Below are 15589 nucleotides of genomic sequence, written 5' to 3'. Positions count from 1 at the left end.
ACACAGCCAGTGAATTTGTCTTTTTGGGTAAATTTCAGTAACTGGCTAGTAAACTGCACTGCCTTGATGTCAGCAAAATAGAAATTCAGAACCTGAAAGAAAATCAATCACAAAAAGTGAGGAGGAAAAAAATACTGACTGGGGAGAATCCTATAACTGTTTAACAAAAAGCAGCTCAAGCTCCAGCTTTGGTGCAAGACAGGACTTTCAGTAATCTAGAGGAAAGAAATAAGTCAGATGTATTCAGAAGTGATTAAAATAAATGAAACACTGAAGGAATATATCAACTCAAGTAACAAAAGACTGGAAAAAAGGAATAATCTTTAAATAGATGGTTGAATGCACTTATAAAACTGCAAAAATCAGAGGCTGAAATGAAAAAAAGGCTGGCTGAGTATGAGACTGCTCAAGAGGACAGGTTTCAAAAAATGCTAGAATTAGAAGACAGAACACGTACAAAAAACCTAGGATTTTCTCTGTACCAGAAAAACTGGAAGGAACAGACTGTATTAATGTTATGAAAGCACAAATAAGCAACTGGACTGATAATCTACAGCAGGAGTCATAACTGAAAGGGCACACTGTCATGCTCCAAACCTGGCCATGAGAAAGCAGCCCATACTTTTAACAGAAAAATGTAATTCTACCAGCGCAAAAAGTTGATTCTGACAAAACTGTGGCAGAAGTATTAAAAGTAGGAGACAGCAGAGTGTTTGTGGAAAATGATTACTCACTGTACACCAGGCAGAAGAGGAGTACATTTATTTCAGCAATCAGGGAGTGTCAAGAAGGTGTGAGATTCAAGTTGCTATACCTAGCTATTTTCAGAATATTTTTTTCCTGAAGAGTCAAAATAATTTTTTAATGCACAACATGCAATGGGGGAAATACAAAAGTTTGTCCAACAAAAAGTGAGCTATCAAACAGAATAGCATACTACTTATTATTCTTCTGATAATAAAGCCCATAGAGAGACTATGCCAGCCAAACCTTTTTCAATGTTCCAAAGGAAAATGCTTGAGACACAGAAAAAAAAGCATAATAGTTGACTAGAACCAGGAGTATGTTGGAAATGAAGCAGAGACTGGATTTGGGAGATGGAGATCAACAGGAAGAAAAGCAGCAATTCGCTAACTGATGAATAAATGTGGGATAACAAGACATTAACTACATTTGTGAAAAATTACTATATATGAAAACCTGGAAATATTGGACTTTTTTTACTTTAACTGTATGGGAATACAAAGCCTATGCCCTACTTCATGGCATTAATATTTGGAAGAACATTTAGGAGGGGTGAAGAGGAAGGAAAGCATTAACTGTAAGTAAAACAAAATGTTGCTCTTAACAGTACTTTTTATAATATATGAAATACATTGCATGCTATAAAATAAAGCTCTTTCAGTTATTTTTGTACATAATTGGGATAATAAAGTAAAAAGGTGCCCGTATTTTTTCCTCCTTCCTTTCTATTTGTTCAGTTTTTAGAAATATAGGCACTGTGATGCAAAAAGAGAAGAAAGCCTGGATAGAAGAGCACGATATAAAAACACCTGATATGCATTTTTTAACTTTTGCATAATGGAATGACTGGATTACTGCCTTTGGCTTGATTTAATAATAAGCATTAAGGAGAATCATATAAATAAAAGGACACTGAATCTAATGAAAAGTTTTTCTCTAGCACATTTTTCACAGAGCAAAGTCAAAGGCTTGTGGTGGAGGGCATCTGTGTGTCTGGTTCTCAGGTTTCTATGGGGACAGTTTGATAAAGGGTAATATAAACAGAAAGCTTCTTTCTTTCAGTGGCAAAGAGATAATATTTTTCTGAAAGCATTCAAGTGCTTTTTCAATCTGAGAGAGAAATAAGGATAAGACAAAAACAGACAGTGGAAGTAGAAGCACAGGCTGTAATATTCGCCTAAGTATGGATAACTTTCATTATAAGTTAATTCAAGCCTGTCAGTGTTGCTGTCAATCTGGGACAACTGTTCCTATTAGGAGGGTTAAACTTCATTGCTGTCAATCTGGGACAACTGTTCCTATTAGGAGGGTTAAACTTCATTATTTGAAGATGTACACAGTTTTGTGTATTAAGTTAATTAGGTTCTGGGGTGTTCTTGGGGTGTGTTTATTTTTTGCATGAGGGTTTTCATTAAAATAAAAAGTCTTGTAAAATGCGACAAATGTTGAAATGGATATGACAAGAAACAACTGTATAAAAGATCAACCTGCCAAATGTCAGTGTATGCATGTAACACAGAAGCTGAAAATAGACATTAAAAACTGTTAGCTGTGCTACAGGAGAAACATCTGGAAAGGAATGAGCATGTGAATTTAATAAAGAAAGGATTTCAGGATGGTTATTCAGTGGAATATATAGGACAAAGTAAAAGAAAGGTACTTGTATTGTTAGAAGAGCTCCACTAGTGATAGAAGAGGGGGAACTATAATAATGGTAGATTTGTAGCACTAAGGGCTACTGGCAAGGCAGGAGGATTATGCTGGCAAGTATTTATGTTTCACCTAAATCTGCTACAATGGAGCTTAAGAAAAATCTGGGAGAAATAATCAGCTTTCAGCAGGGAATACTACTTAGAGGTGGGGACTAGAATTTTATTTGCAACAGTAAGGCTGTATCTGGGGAGGTCTAAAAGGGAAAAAACAACAAAAAGGTTAGATTTTCGAAGAAATTTATGAAAATATTTGGTATGGAAGATATAAATTCAGTAGCAAGATTTCAGAGAGGAGTAGGAGTTCAGACAGAATTTACATATTATTCCTCAAGGTACAAAAACAGGGCTAAGCTAGAGAGAAATTATATTTCACAGGAGCTTGTGTATTTAACTGACAGTTTTGATACGCATCCAATAGCCATTTCTGACCATGTGCCAATAATAACTAAAATAAAAATGCAGGGTAATGAAATAAAAATGAGAGACTGGCACTTCCCCACCTTTCATTTAATAAGGAAGTTAATGAATAGGGTGTGGTCTGTTCAACAATACAGTAAAATAAACGAGAAAAGGGATATGGTTAAGATGTAACACGAATTATTTAGATGGATTGACAAAGATTGAAGTATTGCAGAATGGGGGGGGGTCTCAAAGAAAAAGAAGAGACAATTGCAGAGTGCTAAAGAGAAAGAAAGGGACTACCTCGACAATATGCATGAGTTTATAAAAACTGATGTTATGCAACTGTTTTTGATAACTCCAGAACACAAAATCTTTTAGCACAACAGAAACTAGAAAGGGATACTGCCAAGCCTAGGGAGTCTAAAACAAGGAAATAATCAGAGCTCCTATAGAGGTACTAGAAATATTTTGGAAATTTTATGAAAATCTGTATAAAGCAGGGAAATGTGGAAATCAAGAAAAAATATGAATGGAAATGATTATGGAAGAATTAAATATGCCATGGTTAGAGGTAGATTACTAACAGTTAGGACAGAAAGAGATGAGATAAGAATGGTGATGTATAACCGATATACAGAAAAGTCCTCAGGAATAGATGGTATTCCGGAGGACGTCTGTTATCACTTTCTTATAGGTTCATAGGTTATATACTAGGCTATCAGCCCTTGGCCTATACAAGCCTAGCCAAACAAGGTTCCCTGGCTTTCGCCACCCAAAAAAATTATTTTCCTGTGCCCCTGTCGAGCAGAGCCATAGCAGTGATCCCCTGGGTGAATTTCCTGTTTCCCATCCAATTGTCAAGATTTCTCTTAAAGAGGGCTAATGACGAGCTTTGCTTGGCATGGATTGGTAGCCTGTTCCAAAGCATGGGAAGTCTCTGGGACAGGAATCTATCCATCCAGCATGTTCCATTTATTGTGGTGACACGGTTTAGGTCCATGGAGCGTGTGGCCCAGGGAGATTGGGATTTCTTTAAGTGTAGCATGTCCATCAAATCTGGGTTAGACATGGCTTTGTATGTTAGGCAGAGGTCACCTCGGAGTAGGCGATATGCGACAGAGTAGAACTGGAGTTTTTTGAGATAGTCAGTGTATGGCATCTGTTTGAGGCCAGTAATTCTCCTAGTGAGGTATTTCTGTGGCCTTTCTAGTTGTTGAAGATGTCTTGCGAGGTACATGACAAACAGAGCGTTGCACTCTATAATGGGTCTGATGAGGGATGAATAGAAAGAAATGATGACCTCTCTTTTTGTGGAGGAGAACCCCTTTGTGATGAGGTGTACCACGTAGAAAGATTTCCTGACTACTGTGGCGACGTGATTATCAAAGGAGAGACTACTGTCCACTTGTAACCCAAGGTCTCTTATCACACTTCCGGTGTTTAGTAGGCTACCGCCTATGTGGTAATTCATGGGTGCAGTGTTTTTCCCAAAGGGGATGACAATGCACTTCTAGGCATTGAGCTTTAGGCCATGACTTTGACACCAAGCATCAGTTTCTAGTGAGGCTTCTCTGTAGAATGTCCACATCCTTAGGCAAATTGATTATGGCTCCTAGTTTGCAGTCGTCTGTGAATTTCATTAGACAAGGGACCAGCTGTATTAGCCTGGACTTTAGAGAAGTAGATACCGAACAGGAGACTACCCAGGACCAAACCCTGTGGTACTCTGCTTGTCACTGGTCTGAAGTCGGATTTGGAGTCGGCTACTTTCACTGTGCGAGTTCTGTCAGTGAGCCAGTTGGCCACCCATCTTGTGACATAGGGATCTATGCCTAGTCCAGTGAGTTTATCTATAATACCAGAGTGGAGCATGGTGTCGAATGCCTTGGCAAGGTCAAGATAGGCTGTGTGCACCACCTTACCCTTGTCTACAGCTCTGGTGACTGCTTCGAAGAAGTCAATCAGGTTTAGGAGGTATGATCTACCTTTTCCAAACCCAAACTGAGTGGGGTCCAGAGTTTGGAGGTTACCTATGTCTTTGTTTATAAGCTCCAGGATGATGTGTTCCATGGCCTTGCAGACCAGGCTCGTCAGGCTAATGGGATGGTAGTTCCCAAGATCAGTGGTGGCAACCCCTTTGTGGAGTGGGATAACCGTCGCTGTGCGCCATTCCATAGGCACAAAGCCTGAAGTAAGGCTATGGTTAAACATGGTACTTAGGTGGGGTGCCAGTTTGTTCTGTAGTTCATGCAGAATCCAGCCTGAGATGCTGTCTGGTCCCATGGATGCTGTGTTGTTGGCTTTGGAGAGTGCGGTCTTTACCTGTGTAGCCATGACTACAGAGGCTTTGCAATCATCCGGTAGGGGGATGGGCCTTTTGGGGGGTGAGGGGGGGTGAAGTTAGCACTGAACCTGTGTGCCAGGATGCTGGCAATATGAATTGGTTCTGTATATCTAGTGTCATTGTGCTGTAGCTCAGAGCAGATCTGAGTGTTGCCATTGAGATTCTTAACATAGGTGTCGGATACTAGGTGGTAGTCCCCTAAATACAGAAAATGTAATAAGGGATCTGGGGACCCAAGTAGATAGTAATCTCTCCTTTGATAATCATATTGCCAAGGTGGTTAGAAAATCCTTCTATGTTGCCCACCTAATCACAAAAGGGTTCGCATCTAGAACAAAAGAGGTTATTGTACCTCTCTACTCATCACTCATTGGACCCATCATAGAATACAACGACTCATTTGGGATGTACCTTACAAGACACCTGCAACAGCTGTAAAGGCCACAAAAGTACCTCATCAAGAGGATTACTGGCCTCAAACAGATGCCTTATGCAGCCCGGCTCAAGAAACTCCAGCTGTACTCAGTTGCATACCGCTTACTCAGAGGTGATCTCTGCCTGACATACAAGGCCATGTCCAACCCAGAATTGATGGACATGCTCCACCTAAAAAAAAAAACAAATCCCAGAGAGCCACACACTCTAGAGATATAAACCTCACCACAACGATAAATAGGACATGCTGGAGGGATAGATTCCTATCCCAGAGACTCCCCATGCTTTGGAACAGGATTCCAATATACATCAGGCAGAGCCCCTCACTAACACTCTTCAAGAGAAACATTGATGGGTGGATGGGAAACAGAAAATTTACCCCGGGGATCACTGCACTGGCTCTGCTGGATAGTGACACAGGGAACTAATGGCTCTGCTGGACAGTGGCGCAGGGAACTGATGGCTCTGCTGGACAGAGGCACAGGGAGCTAATGGCTCTGCTGGACAGAGGCACAGGGAACTAATCTAAGGGAGTGGTGAAAGCCAACACATTCTGGCTAGGCTTATAAATGCCCTTGGGCAGATAGCCTAGTACTTACCTATGAACCTATGAACCCTGTGAAGCCCAATCCCTAGGCAGTGTTTTTTTTTTCTTTTTGTGGAAGATATATACTTCATATTACTATAGGCTATGTTCATATGATAAACCTTAAAAGTGATAGCCTCCACTCCCCTACACTGGGAGTCTCTAAACACTTCCATTTCTTTGTTATACACTTGTAGGGGAATGAGAAAACGTTTTATACAGGTGTTCAGACCACCTGCTCTTCCAAATAATGACACGTAGAGTCCATTCCTGGCAAAAAAGTACATAGCCTTGGAGAAGTGCAAAATATTGACAATCCCCTCTCGCTCCAAATGAGCACTACCAGCATTTATTTGTCAAGTCCCAGTACATGCATGCCACTTGCCGTAGTGTACAAAAAGTAAACGTGATTGTTTTCCATGTTTATATCCACAAGGTTTGTGAGGAGGTGGGCCTGGCTATTGTCTCCAGCAAGAGACTTCCATCCACCAAGGTCAACTTCTCATGACCCCACATTTCCCTCTTTTGCCAAATGGGATTACAGAGTGCTGTCACTACATTCTACAAACTTAAAATAAACATTTGACAATGAGACACATTTAGGATCATCCTGCAGTAACACCTGACTCTGTATTGCAATTACCAGTACCTGAATAGATAAGACTTCTGGTACGCTGGCAATGTGATTAACTAAATTCAGGGATCTGAGCAGAAGTTTGTTAAAACAGCTAAAAATGCTGGTGAATAAGGTTGAAATTTGATCTCCTGTCTTCCTAGAGGTATTGATGTCTGCTGGAAGAATGCATTGATCTAATAAAGCAGAAAAAATGTCAAAACCCAACTCAAAACCAGAAGAAGATATCATCTTGAATGCATGCACTGTAAGAAATTAGTGGCAAAAGATGTCTGATACGGATTGACGAGACTAATGACTCATTCCCTTCAAAAGGGAATAAAACGTTTCAGAGGTACTTTGAATTTTTTAATTGGTGAGTCACTGTCAGGTTATATTTCTACCAATAAAAGAAAACTGACAAAAAATTATGTCTAAACAATCTGATGACCTGGTGAGTGTCCAATCTGCTGAGGAAAATGCAAATGATCCTTATTAAACATGAAGCTATATGAGAATAACTTTACCTAAAGACTGCACAGGCAGACAGATCAAGATGAGAACATTTACATTTTAATAAGATCCTGGAGAAAGCATAGGGGGATGGGTGAACAGACTTCATGAAAAAGACAATTAGCCTATAGACAAATAGTCCTACAGAAGACAAATGTAGAAAGGGACACAGGATATTTGTTCCAGGAAAAGTGATGGAAATGCAGAGATCACTTCTGGTAAAGTTGCAATCCTATCAGTTAAAGGAGGAAATTTTGTCCCAGTTACAAAAGAAAGGATGTTATTTTGAAAGTGAGAGACTCGAGAATTTACATGGATAATTATTATTCTAGCCAGGCAAGTTCAAATCAAAATGCATTGATCTCCTGCTTTAAAAATGTATAGAAATTAACATTAATTTTAGATTTTTGTACCTTGAAATTTTTAAGGTGTTCTCTCCATCGGGGTGTTAAAAATATCTAGATGTACAACAAACCTTAAAAGACTTGAACTAAAGGAGTGAAAAACTTGAGAATGGCAGGGTATCTACATGAGGTAGCAAAGACAGACAAGCAGACGCAGCCCTCAAGTAATAGACATGCTTCAAGCATAGCCACCGGAGCTTATTTGAAACCATCCAGTGTTGTTTTATGATTTATTGCACATCTGCTTGGTAGAGGATTTAATTACATTTTACTTTTTCCCTCTGATTCTTACAGTTATAACGATATGTGACTGTGTACAGTATACAGGACATCCAGCATTTTAGTGTTACTGGCACTACTGTTATAGTAGGTTGGAATAACTACTTTATGAGTTGCGTCCCTTTGTACACGATTAGTTTAGCATACTTAATTTAATATTTATTTGCATATTGTTTATGTGATTTCCCCATAAAATTTGATGTAAATTACTGTTTTATTTCCTGTAAATTCTGCGGTCACTGATTATAGTATTTGTTTTTCTTTTAAAATTCTTTGTAGCTGAGAATGAATTATTTAAATGAGTATGCCACTAATGACTTGCTGAAGCATCAGTATTTTGCCCAGTGTACTAAATACTGAATTATATAAAGGTAACAACACCTGGGGACTTGATTTCATGTGTCAAAAACTGAATGATTTGCTTACCACTACTGAAAGTTAATCAAGATTTACTGAAGATGATTGTACTTGTACAACTGACAGGCTGCAAAACTGTTGTTACATATATTAATAACAGGGCTGAACAGATAAATAACATTAGGCAAAATACAAATTGAACAAACTTAAGTGCCCTCAGCTAATAAAGATCACTCTTCCCCTATTAAACATGGTACTACAGCTTACAACATTAAAATTCGGGATACAAATATACAGCAATCTGAGAATTTAAGGTTTGCAGAAGAAATAAAAATAGGGTAAAGTTTACAAATAATGAAAAAAATTAAAATAAAAAAGATAATATATTGCAAGAAATGGTAACATTGCTCAATAAGAAAACATTTAGCCTACAGAACTTGACATTTTCTAACAGAGAAGGTAAAATAAAGATTTGCAACAGGGTAAAAGGAACAAATCTAAACTAAAGTGGATAGAATTAAGAACACTGCTACAAGAAAAAAATAAGCGAAAGACTGAAGCTGTGGAAATACAAAGACCCGACACTTGCAGCAGCTGGAGAGGCCACAAAAGTTCCTCACCAAAAGGATAAAGGGTCTCAAAAATCTGTCCTATGCTGCCCGACTGAAAGAACTCCAGCTCTATTCAGTCGCTTACCGCTTGCTCAGAGGTGACCTTTGCCTAACATACAAGGCCATGTCAAACCCAGATTTGATGAATATGCTTCACCTCAAAAAATCTAGATCCATCAGAGCCACAAGGGCGGGAGACTTAAACCTCGACACGGCTATTAATAGGACGTGCTGGAGGGATAGATTCATCACCCAAAGACTCCCTATGCTGTGGAACAAAATCCCGGTACATGTGAGGCAGAGCACCTCGCTGGCCTTGTTCAAGAGAAATCTTGACCAATGGATGGGAGATCGCAGATATACCCCAGGGATTACCTCCGTGTCACTGCTCGACAGAGGCACAGCAAAATAATGGGTATAGTTCCCCATACTAAAGGGGTGGCATAAGCCACAAAACGATGGGCTAGGCTTGTAAATGCCCTCGGGCAGATAGCCTAGTATGAACCTATGAACCTATGAACCTATGAGATGAGAAATGCATTTTTGCCAATGAAGTGGTGAAACTGTTTAATAAGACACACGGTGATGAAGTTCATTCTTTTGTACAATTGGAAGAGCACACATCACTCAATTAGAAATGGGAGATTCTTCAGATCTAGCCAGAAATTAAATACTAGTAGCTTCTTTCTTCTTCTTTCAGCTTTTTCCCGGTTAGGGTTTGCCACAGTGGATCACCTGTCCGCTCATGATTGGCAGTGGAGTTTTACAGTGTCGAGTTGCCAGCCCGGCACCCAACCTTCCACAGAAGGCACACACATGCACGCACTCACACCTAGGGCCAATTTAGATTATCCAATCCACCTACAGCATGTCTTTGGGATGTGGAAGGAAACCGGAGCACCCAGAGGAAACCCACGCGACCACAGGGAGGACATGCAGACTCTGCACAGAAGGCACCCCAGCCAAGGATCGAACCGGAGAACCTCTTGCTGTGAAGCGACAATGCTAACCGCTGCACCACTGTGGCTGCCCTACTGAAGATTCAATTATTGAGGGAACTGATACTCAAATATACAGACAGGAAAATGAATATCCAAGTAGAAAAATAGAGGATGTGAGTAGGGCCTAAGAATGCCTTAATGTAAGGAAGCATGGAAGTATTTTATTCATGTTGGTTCAAATGTTCTCATCTTCATGGACTCTGACTAAAAGTAAGAAACTTACAGTCCTAGAACGCCTTAATGTAGTGAAGTATGGAGTTATTTGACTCACGTTTGTACAAATTATCTCATCTTCAAGGACTCAATGCTACTAGGGAACTTAAACAACTTTCTCTGATACAGATTGTTCAGAGGTTAGGATGTTTACACCAATCACATACAGAAAGGAAAATAAGGTCAACATGGATGAAAAAATTGTTTTGGTGAACATCTATATGAAAAAAATCCACACATCCAAGTCATGCTTGAATATGGATAGGGATGAACTTTTATGTGGATGGGGAGTCCATTCCAGAGCAGCAATATCCTCTGGGAGATATATCTCTCCCTCAAAACCATTCTGTTGATGTTGCAGAATAGGTTTAGATCCCTACACAGGAGTATTTCTGATGCAATTTGACTTGTCAGTTTGCAGTAAATCCAAAAGTATTAGGTTGGTGGATGCCTTGTATGCCAGGCACAAGTCAATCTTTTTGTTACACTCCCACAACAGAAAATTATGGCTAGAATAAAAAATGAAATTAAAGCATTATCTGGGATAACATGACAAGAGTATACTGGGATATGTTGGTTGCTGGATTGGGAAGACTAACTATATTGCTAAATCACTCAATTGAGTATAATCTACTTCATGCAAAATGGGGCATATAACACTAAATGGAAACGGATGATAACCCAGGAAAAATTAGTTCAAGTGGATAAGCAGAGGGCACACCTTGGAGGTCCTGTCAAAAATAACTCGTACATTTAGTCAAAACAAAATTACACATTAGAGAAATTTGATTACGCTGACTGGCTAAGGGCCTTAAAACTAGTGGTATAATGGATTTAGAATGGGACGTAACTGACATCAGGAAAAGGAGAAACCAAGAACCTCAGTTCTCAAAGAAAATGTTCAGAGGAGATGGAATGCTCATTTGGGGGAAAGCTAAAATGTTTTATGAAGGAGATTTAAATTACATGAGATTATTAACACAGTATGAGGAAAAATTACAAATACTTAAAAATGAGCTAAGCAAGCCGAGTTACCTTTTGAGAAAAAAAATTAAGTCAAGCCAACAAAGTCAGCTAGACTTGTACTCTCAGCAAGCAGACCAATTTAGATTAGATTGAGGCTACAGATTACAAATACAAATTTCACATAAGGATTGGAAATAAGACTGTCTTAGACAAACAACTAAATCCAGAAAATTCAGAATGTTCACAAGAAGGTGTTTGTACAGATATTTCTACACAGTGACCTGATTACATCACACATTCTCACAAGTGAGTGGTGTAAGTTGGAGGTGTGACATTGTGGAAACTGGGGCATAAAAACCTATATTTTGGGAATACAGGGAATTGCAAGTTTATAAACAGGGCATACAGGGAATCGTAAATGCTTTGCTGGACAAACAATTAAACCTAGATAAAAGCATTATGCTACTGAATTGGATTGTGGAGTCCATACCCAAAAGCAGGCTTAGCGATAGTTCCACTACTGATAATAAGATCTAAAAAAAAAAAAAAAAAGATTGCTTGACACTGGGAAAAAAAACGATAGGCCCAACATACAGAGATTAAGGGAAAAGGGATATGGAACTAAGTAATAATGGGCAAGATAAAGAATTACATTAACTTGTTGGGATGAAGAACCAGCAGAAGCTGAGGTAAATTAGAGCAGGTCAAACTTTGCTAGGAAAGCAGGAAAAGTTTTGGTAATAAGAAGAATAGCTGGGCACTTTAGCAAAATTAGGCATGGAGTGGGTTATTACTAAGTATCCAGTTTTTACAGTTATGTTCACTCATACTAAGTTAATATGTATGTGGTTTTATTTCCAAAATATACTGTTTATATGGATAGAAGCAATGACAAACATATAAAAATGTTTAGAAATTACAATGCTCTGGATAATATTGTGATCAAGGCAGACTCTTCATACAGAAATGGCAAATACAGTGAAGAAGACCAGAAAGGGATTCCAGCAAGATGAAAAGCAACCGTTTGGATAAAGAACTTTCAAATAAAAAAAAAAATCTGTGCAGTTTAATTATCTTGTAAGATCTGCCTTAAATGCTTAGGACTCTGAAGTAAATATTTGTATATTTGTAACTCATATGATTTGCAATTACAAAGGAGGGATGAAATGTGACTAAAAAAGTCAACCCGATCCCCATAGAGATAAAAGGTCACATATCCTTAGTGATCAAGCTATGCTATTAATCAACATCTAGCCAGACTCCTACAATCCAAACTTAAGCCTGGAATGATAGAAAGATGCACATTTTCCATCCTTTAAAATCTGTACCCCATGGTAAGCTCTACTTAACCCCTGCATGCACTGTGACACATGCACCACATCAGAATCTAAAAACAAAAGTCAGACAGAAAGGATTATTTCCAACTTTGACTGTTGCAGACATGTTTGATGATACAGATTTGCACATTTAAGATAATCTCCTTAAAGAAATGAAGCTCCTTAAGCAACTACGATACCAAAGACTTAGGCTTCAAAATACCATTAAAGAATAAGTCCTCCATCCTGTTGGGTATTCCCATGATGGTCATTGCAGGCCTTTAATAATTCTACCTCCCTTTCTATGTAGACTGATATCTTGGGGAAACCCGTGAGGAAGAAGACAAAGAATGTTTGCCTACACATACAGGCAAGGTTCAGAAAATGTAATTTCTCCCTCCTCCTTTCCTTCATGCCATATTTTCTACCTTGAACCAGGGCTTCAAGAGTGATGAAATAATTCACACATAGCATAACTCAAACTGTGCACACCACCTGACCTGCAGGGTAGGCCAGTTATGCAACAAACTGATATAGACACTATAGAGTTAAGACTATAATTAAGGTGGAGATATGTTGATCTGCTGGCTGTCATTTAATTCAACTCTGCAGACAACAGCCTATGCATTTAATTAAGAATCTTTGCAAGCTCTCATCTGTTTGCTTTAAGGAAGTAGCAATTTCCACCACAAATACTTCAGATGAGAAGGTGATCATTGCCACAGAAGCATTTCCCATAAAAGCGTAGCAGGCAATCCTCCCCCAAGCAAAACATGAGACTTTTTCATCATTTACCCTTAAAATTCGATGCCCTGAAGAAACACTGTATACCATCTTACAAAGTGCACTGAATGTACTCCCCCACTACTCCTGTTTTACTCAGAACACTATTTACATCATGAAGATGGATCAGACTGAATAAATGCATATTTCTTCATTATCGACGGATACTCATATTCATTTTGTTGATATGCTTGTGCGCGCTCAAATGCACACACACAAAACTTGTGTTTATTTTATATCCCTAAAACAATCATTTTCATTTGAAAAAGAATGTTATAGGGAAAGGTTGTATAAGCCCTGTTAAGATCATCTTTGCATGACCAGATCTTAAAAACTTTGACCAAACACTAAATTTAAAGGCATGAAGAGTTAAAAAGCCCATTTCTACTTAATGTCGGTTGTTTAAACCTGTCTTCAAATGCTAGTAGTTCAACCACTTCAATTTTGCACTTTTAAGACTAAGGCATGACTTAATCTGCAGAAATGTCAAGCAACATAAGATAACCATTTAAATTGCAAGAAGTTTCCTTTTTTCCTCATTTTATAAATGTATAGATGGGTTAGCTTCTTAAAGCATATTATGATGATGTATTTAAAAAAGAAAAAAATATTCTGCATTCAAAGGAATATTTAGTGAACCTGACATTTTTTTTCAATAACTTACCATAATATGAAGACAAAGTTCTTCCAAAGGCACACGAAGAATTTCTGGAACAGAATACTCATTAAAGCCTTGGTACCTGCAAAAATTTCAAATACAACAGAGAACATAATTTTACTTAAAATTATGACCAAGACAGTTCTCTTCATATGCTATTTGTTTACTTAACTCCACAGATATCCTGTTGTCCAGTGTGATTCAGAAGAATCTGAAAAGTACAACTGTGTACACTTACCATAAATGCAGATGTTCACATGTATTCATTGTTGCAGTCATAATCAATGGGATTTTTTTGCTGTGGACACCCTTGGTTGGTCCAACTGCCATAAAATTATCTCCTCCTCCTGAAGCCAGTGAAAGCCCTAACCAATGTCAAGATGTCTTGAGTATAAAGGGAGTCAGGTGATATCATAACCTCAGTACACTCTTGCCCCAACAGTTAGAAGCCCCTCTAACAGGTCCTAAAGCCAGAGGCCTAAGCTCAGAAACTCCACAGAAGGAGGGAACAACTCAGAAGTAGACAGGAGAATACTGACCCCAATCCCATGGGACAACAGGGGTAGGAGGGAGGGAGGGAAAGAATACTGCAACAGTGAATACACTCGAACATCTACATTTATGCTAAGAGTATACAACTGTACTATGTTCTTCGTGTTTCACTGTTACAGTTATAATTGAAGGAATGCAGTGGCAAATCCTACTCTGGACTTGGAGAATGTTGGAAAGCGATAATGTTTGGTAAAGAAATGCACAGGTGACCAAGTAGTGGCTTCCAAAATATCCTAAGTGCCCCCTCTTTTAAGAAAGGCTGTAGATGTAGCAGTAACCCCAGTGCAGTGTGACTGACAGGGACTGGAGGTGTCTTTCCATGACTGCTGTAGCAAAACAAGATACAGTGGGAGATCCATTTGGACGTGATTTTTTTTTTAGAAACTAACTGGTCTCTTCTCAGAGCTACAGGCAAAGGCCACAAAAGGCTTGTCAGACTTCTTGACATTCTTTGTTCTGTCCAAGTAGTAGCACAGTTGCCTATGCACATCCAAGGTATGGAGGACTCTTTCACCCTTGTTTCTGGGGTTAGAAAAGAAAGTAGGCAAGTGAATGGTTTGGTTTAAAAAGTTCTCTGTAACCACTTTAGGCATAAAGGAAGGGCTGGTCCTAAGACAGACTCTGTCAGGGTGGAAACTGATGAAAGGTTCCACACATACAAGAGCCTGAAGCTCTGAAACCCTTCTAGCTCAAGTACTGGCTTGTAGGAAGGCCGTCTTCCAGGTCAGGAATTTGACGTCTGTGAAGGCAGCTATTGGAAACGTGGGAGGGTGCACTTCTCCAGAACAAAGCTGAGATCTCATAGGGGAACATCAGGTTTCCTTGGGGGTCTATTGTTGATAACCCCTATCAGGAATTGTTTCATGAGAGGATGGGAGAAGACAGGGGAATGAGCAGGCAGATAAGCTAAAATTGCTGAACCAGGAATTTTAATAGAGGAGTCCTTTGTCAACAGTCCATTATAAGTACAAAAGGATCACTGTCATCTAAGCTTGCAGAGGGCTCTGTCCCTTTTGTCTGTACCATACAGTGAATCTCTTCCATTTAGAGGAGTAAGATTTTTGTTTTTATGCTAAGTCTCCCAGCTTAATTTAGAATGT

General features: G+C 39.0%; 1 protein-coding gene across 1 annotated transcript in view; it reads right to left on the bottom strand.

The window, feature by feature from the left end:
• Positions 1 to 15589, bottom strand: part of DHX29 (DExH-box helicase 29) — a 1644099-nt gene that overhangs the window by 308297 nt on the left and 1320213 nt on the right. The window contains exon 21 of the mRNA XM_044064425.1: positions 13944 to 14019. Coding sequence (XP_043920360.1) covers positions 13944 to 14019 — 76 coding nt within the window. The remainder of the gene's footprint in view (positions 1 to 13943; positions 14020 to 15589) is intronic.

Source organism: Protopterus annectens, chromosome 2.part2 (genome assembly GCF_019279795.1).
Source record: "Protopterus annectens isolate FY-2018-M chromosome 2.part2, PAN1.0, whole genome shotgun sequence".
Classification (NCBI taxonomy): Eukaryota; Metazoa; Chordata; order Ceratodontiformes; family Protopteridae; genus Protopterus; species Protopterus annectens.
Note: the sequence above shows the minus strand (reverse complement) of the source record. Positions and strands in the feature narration are given on the sequence as shown.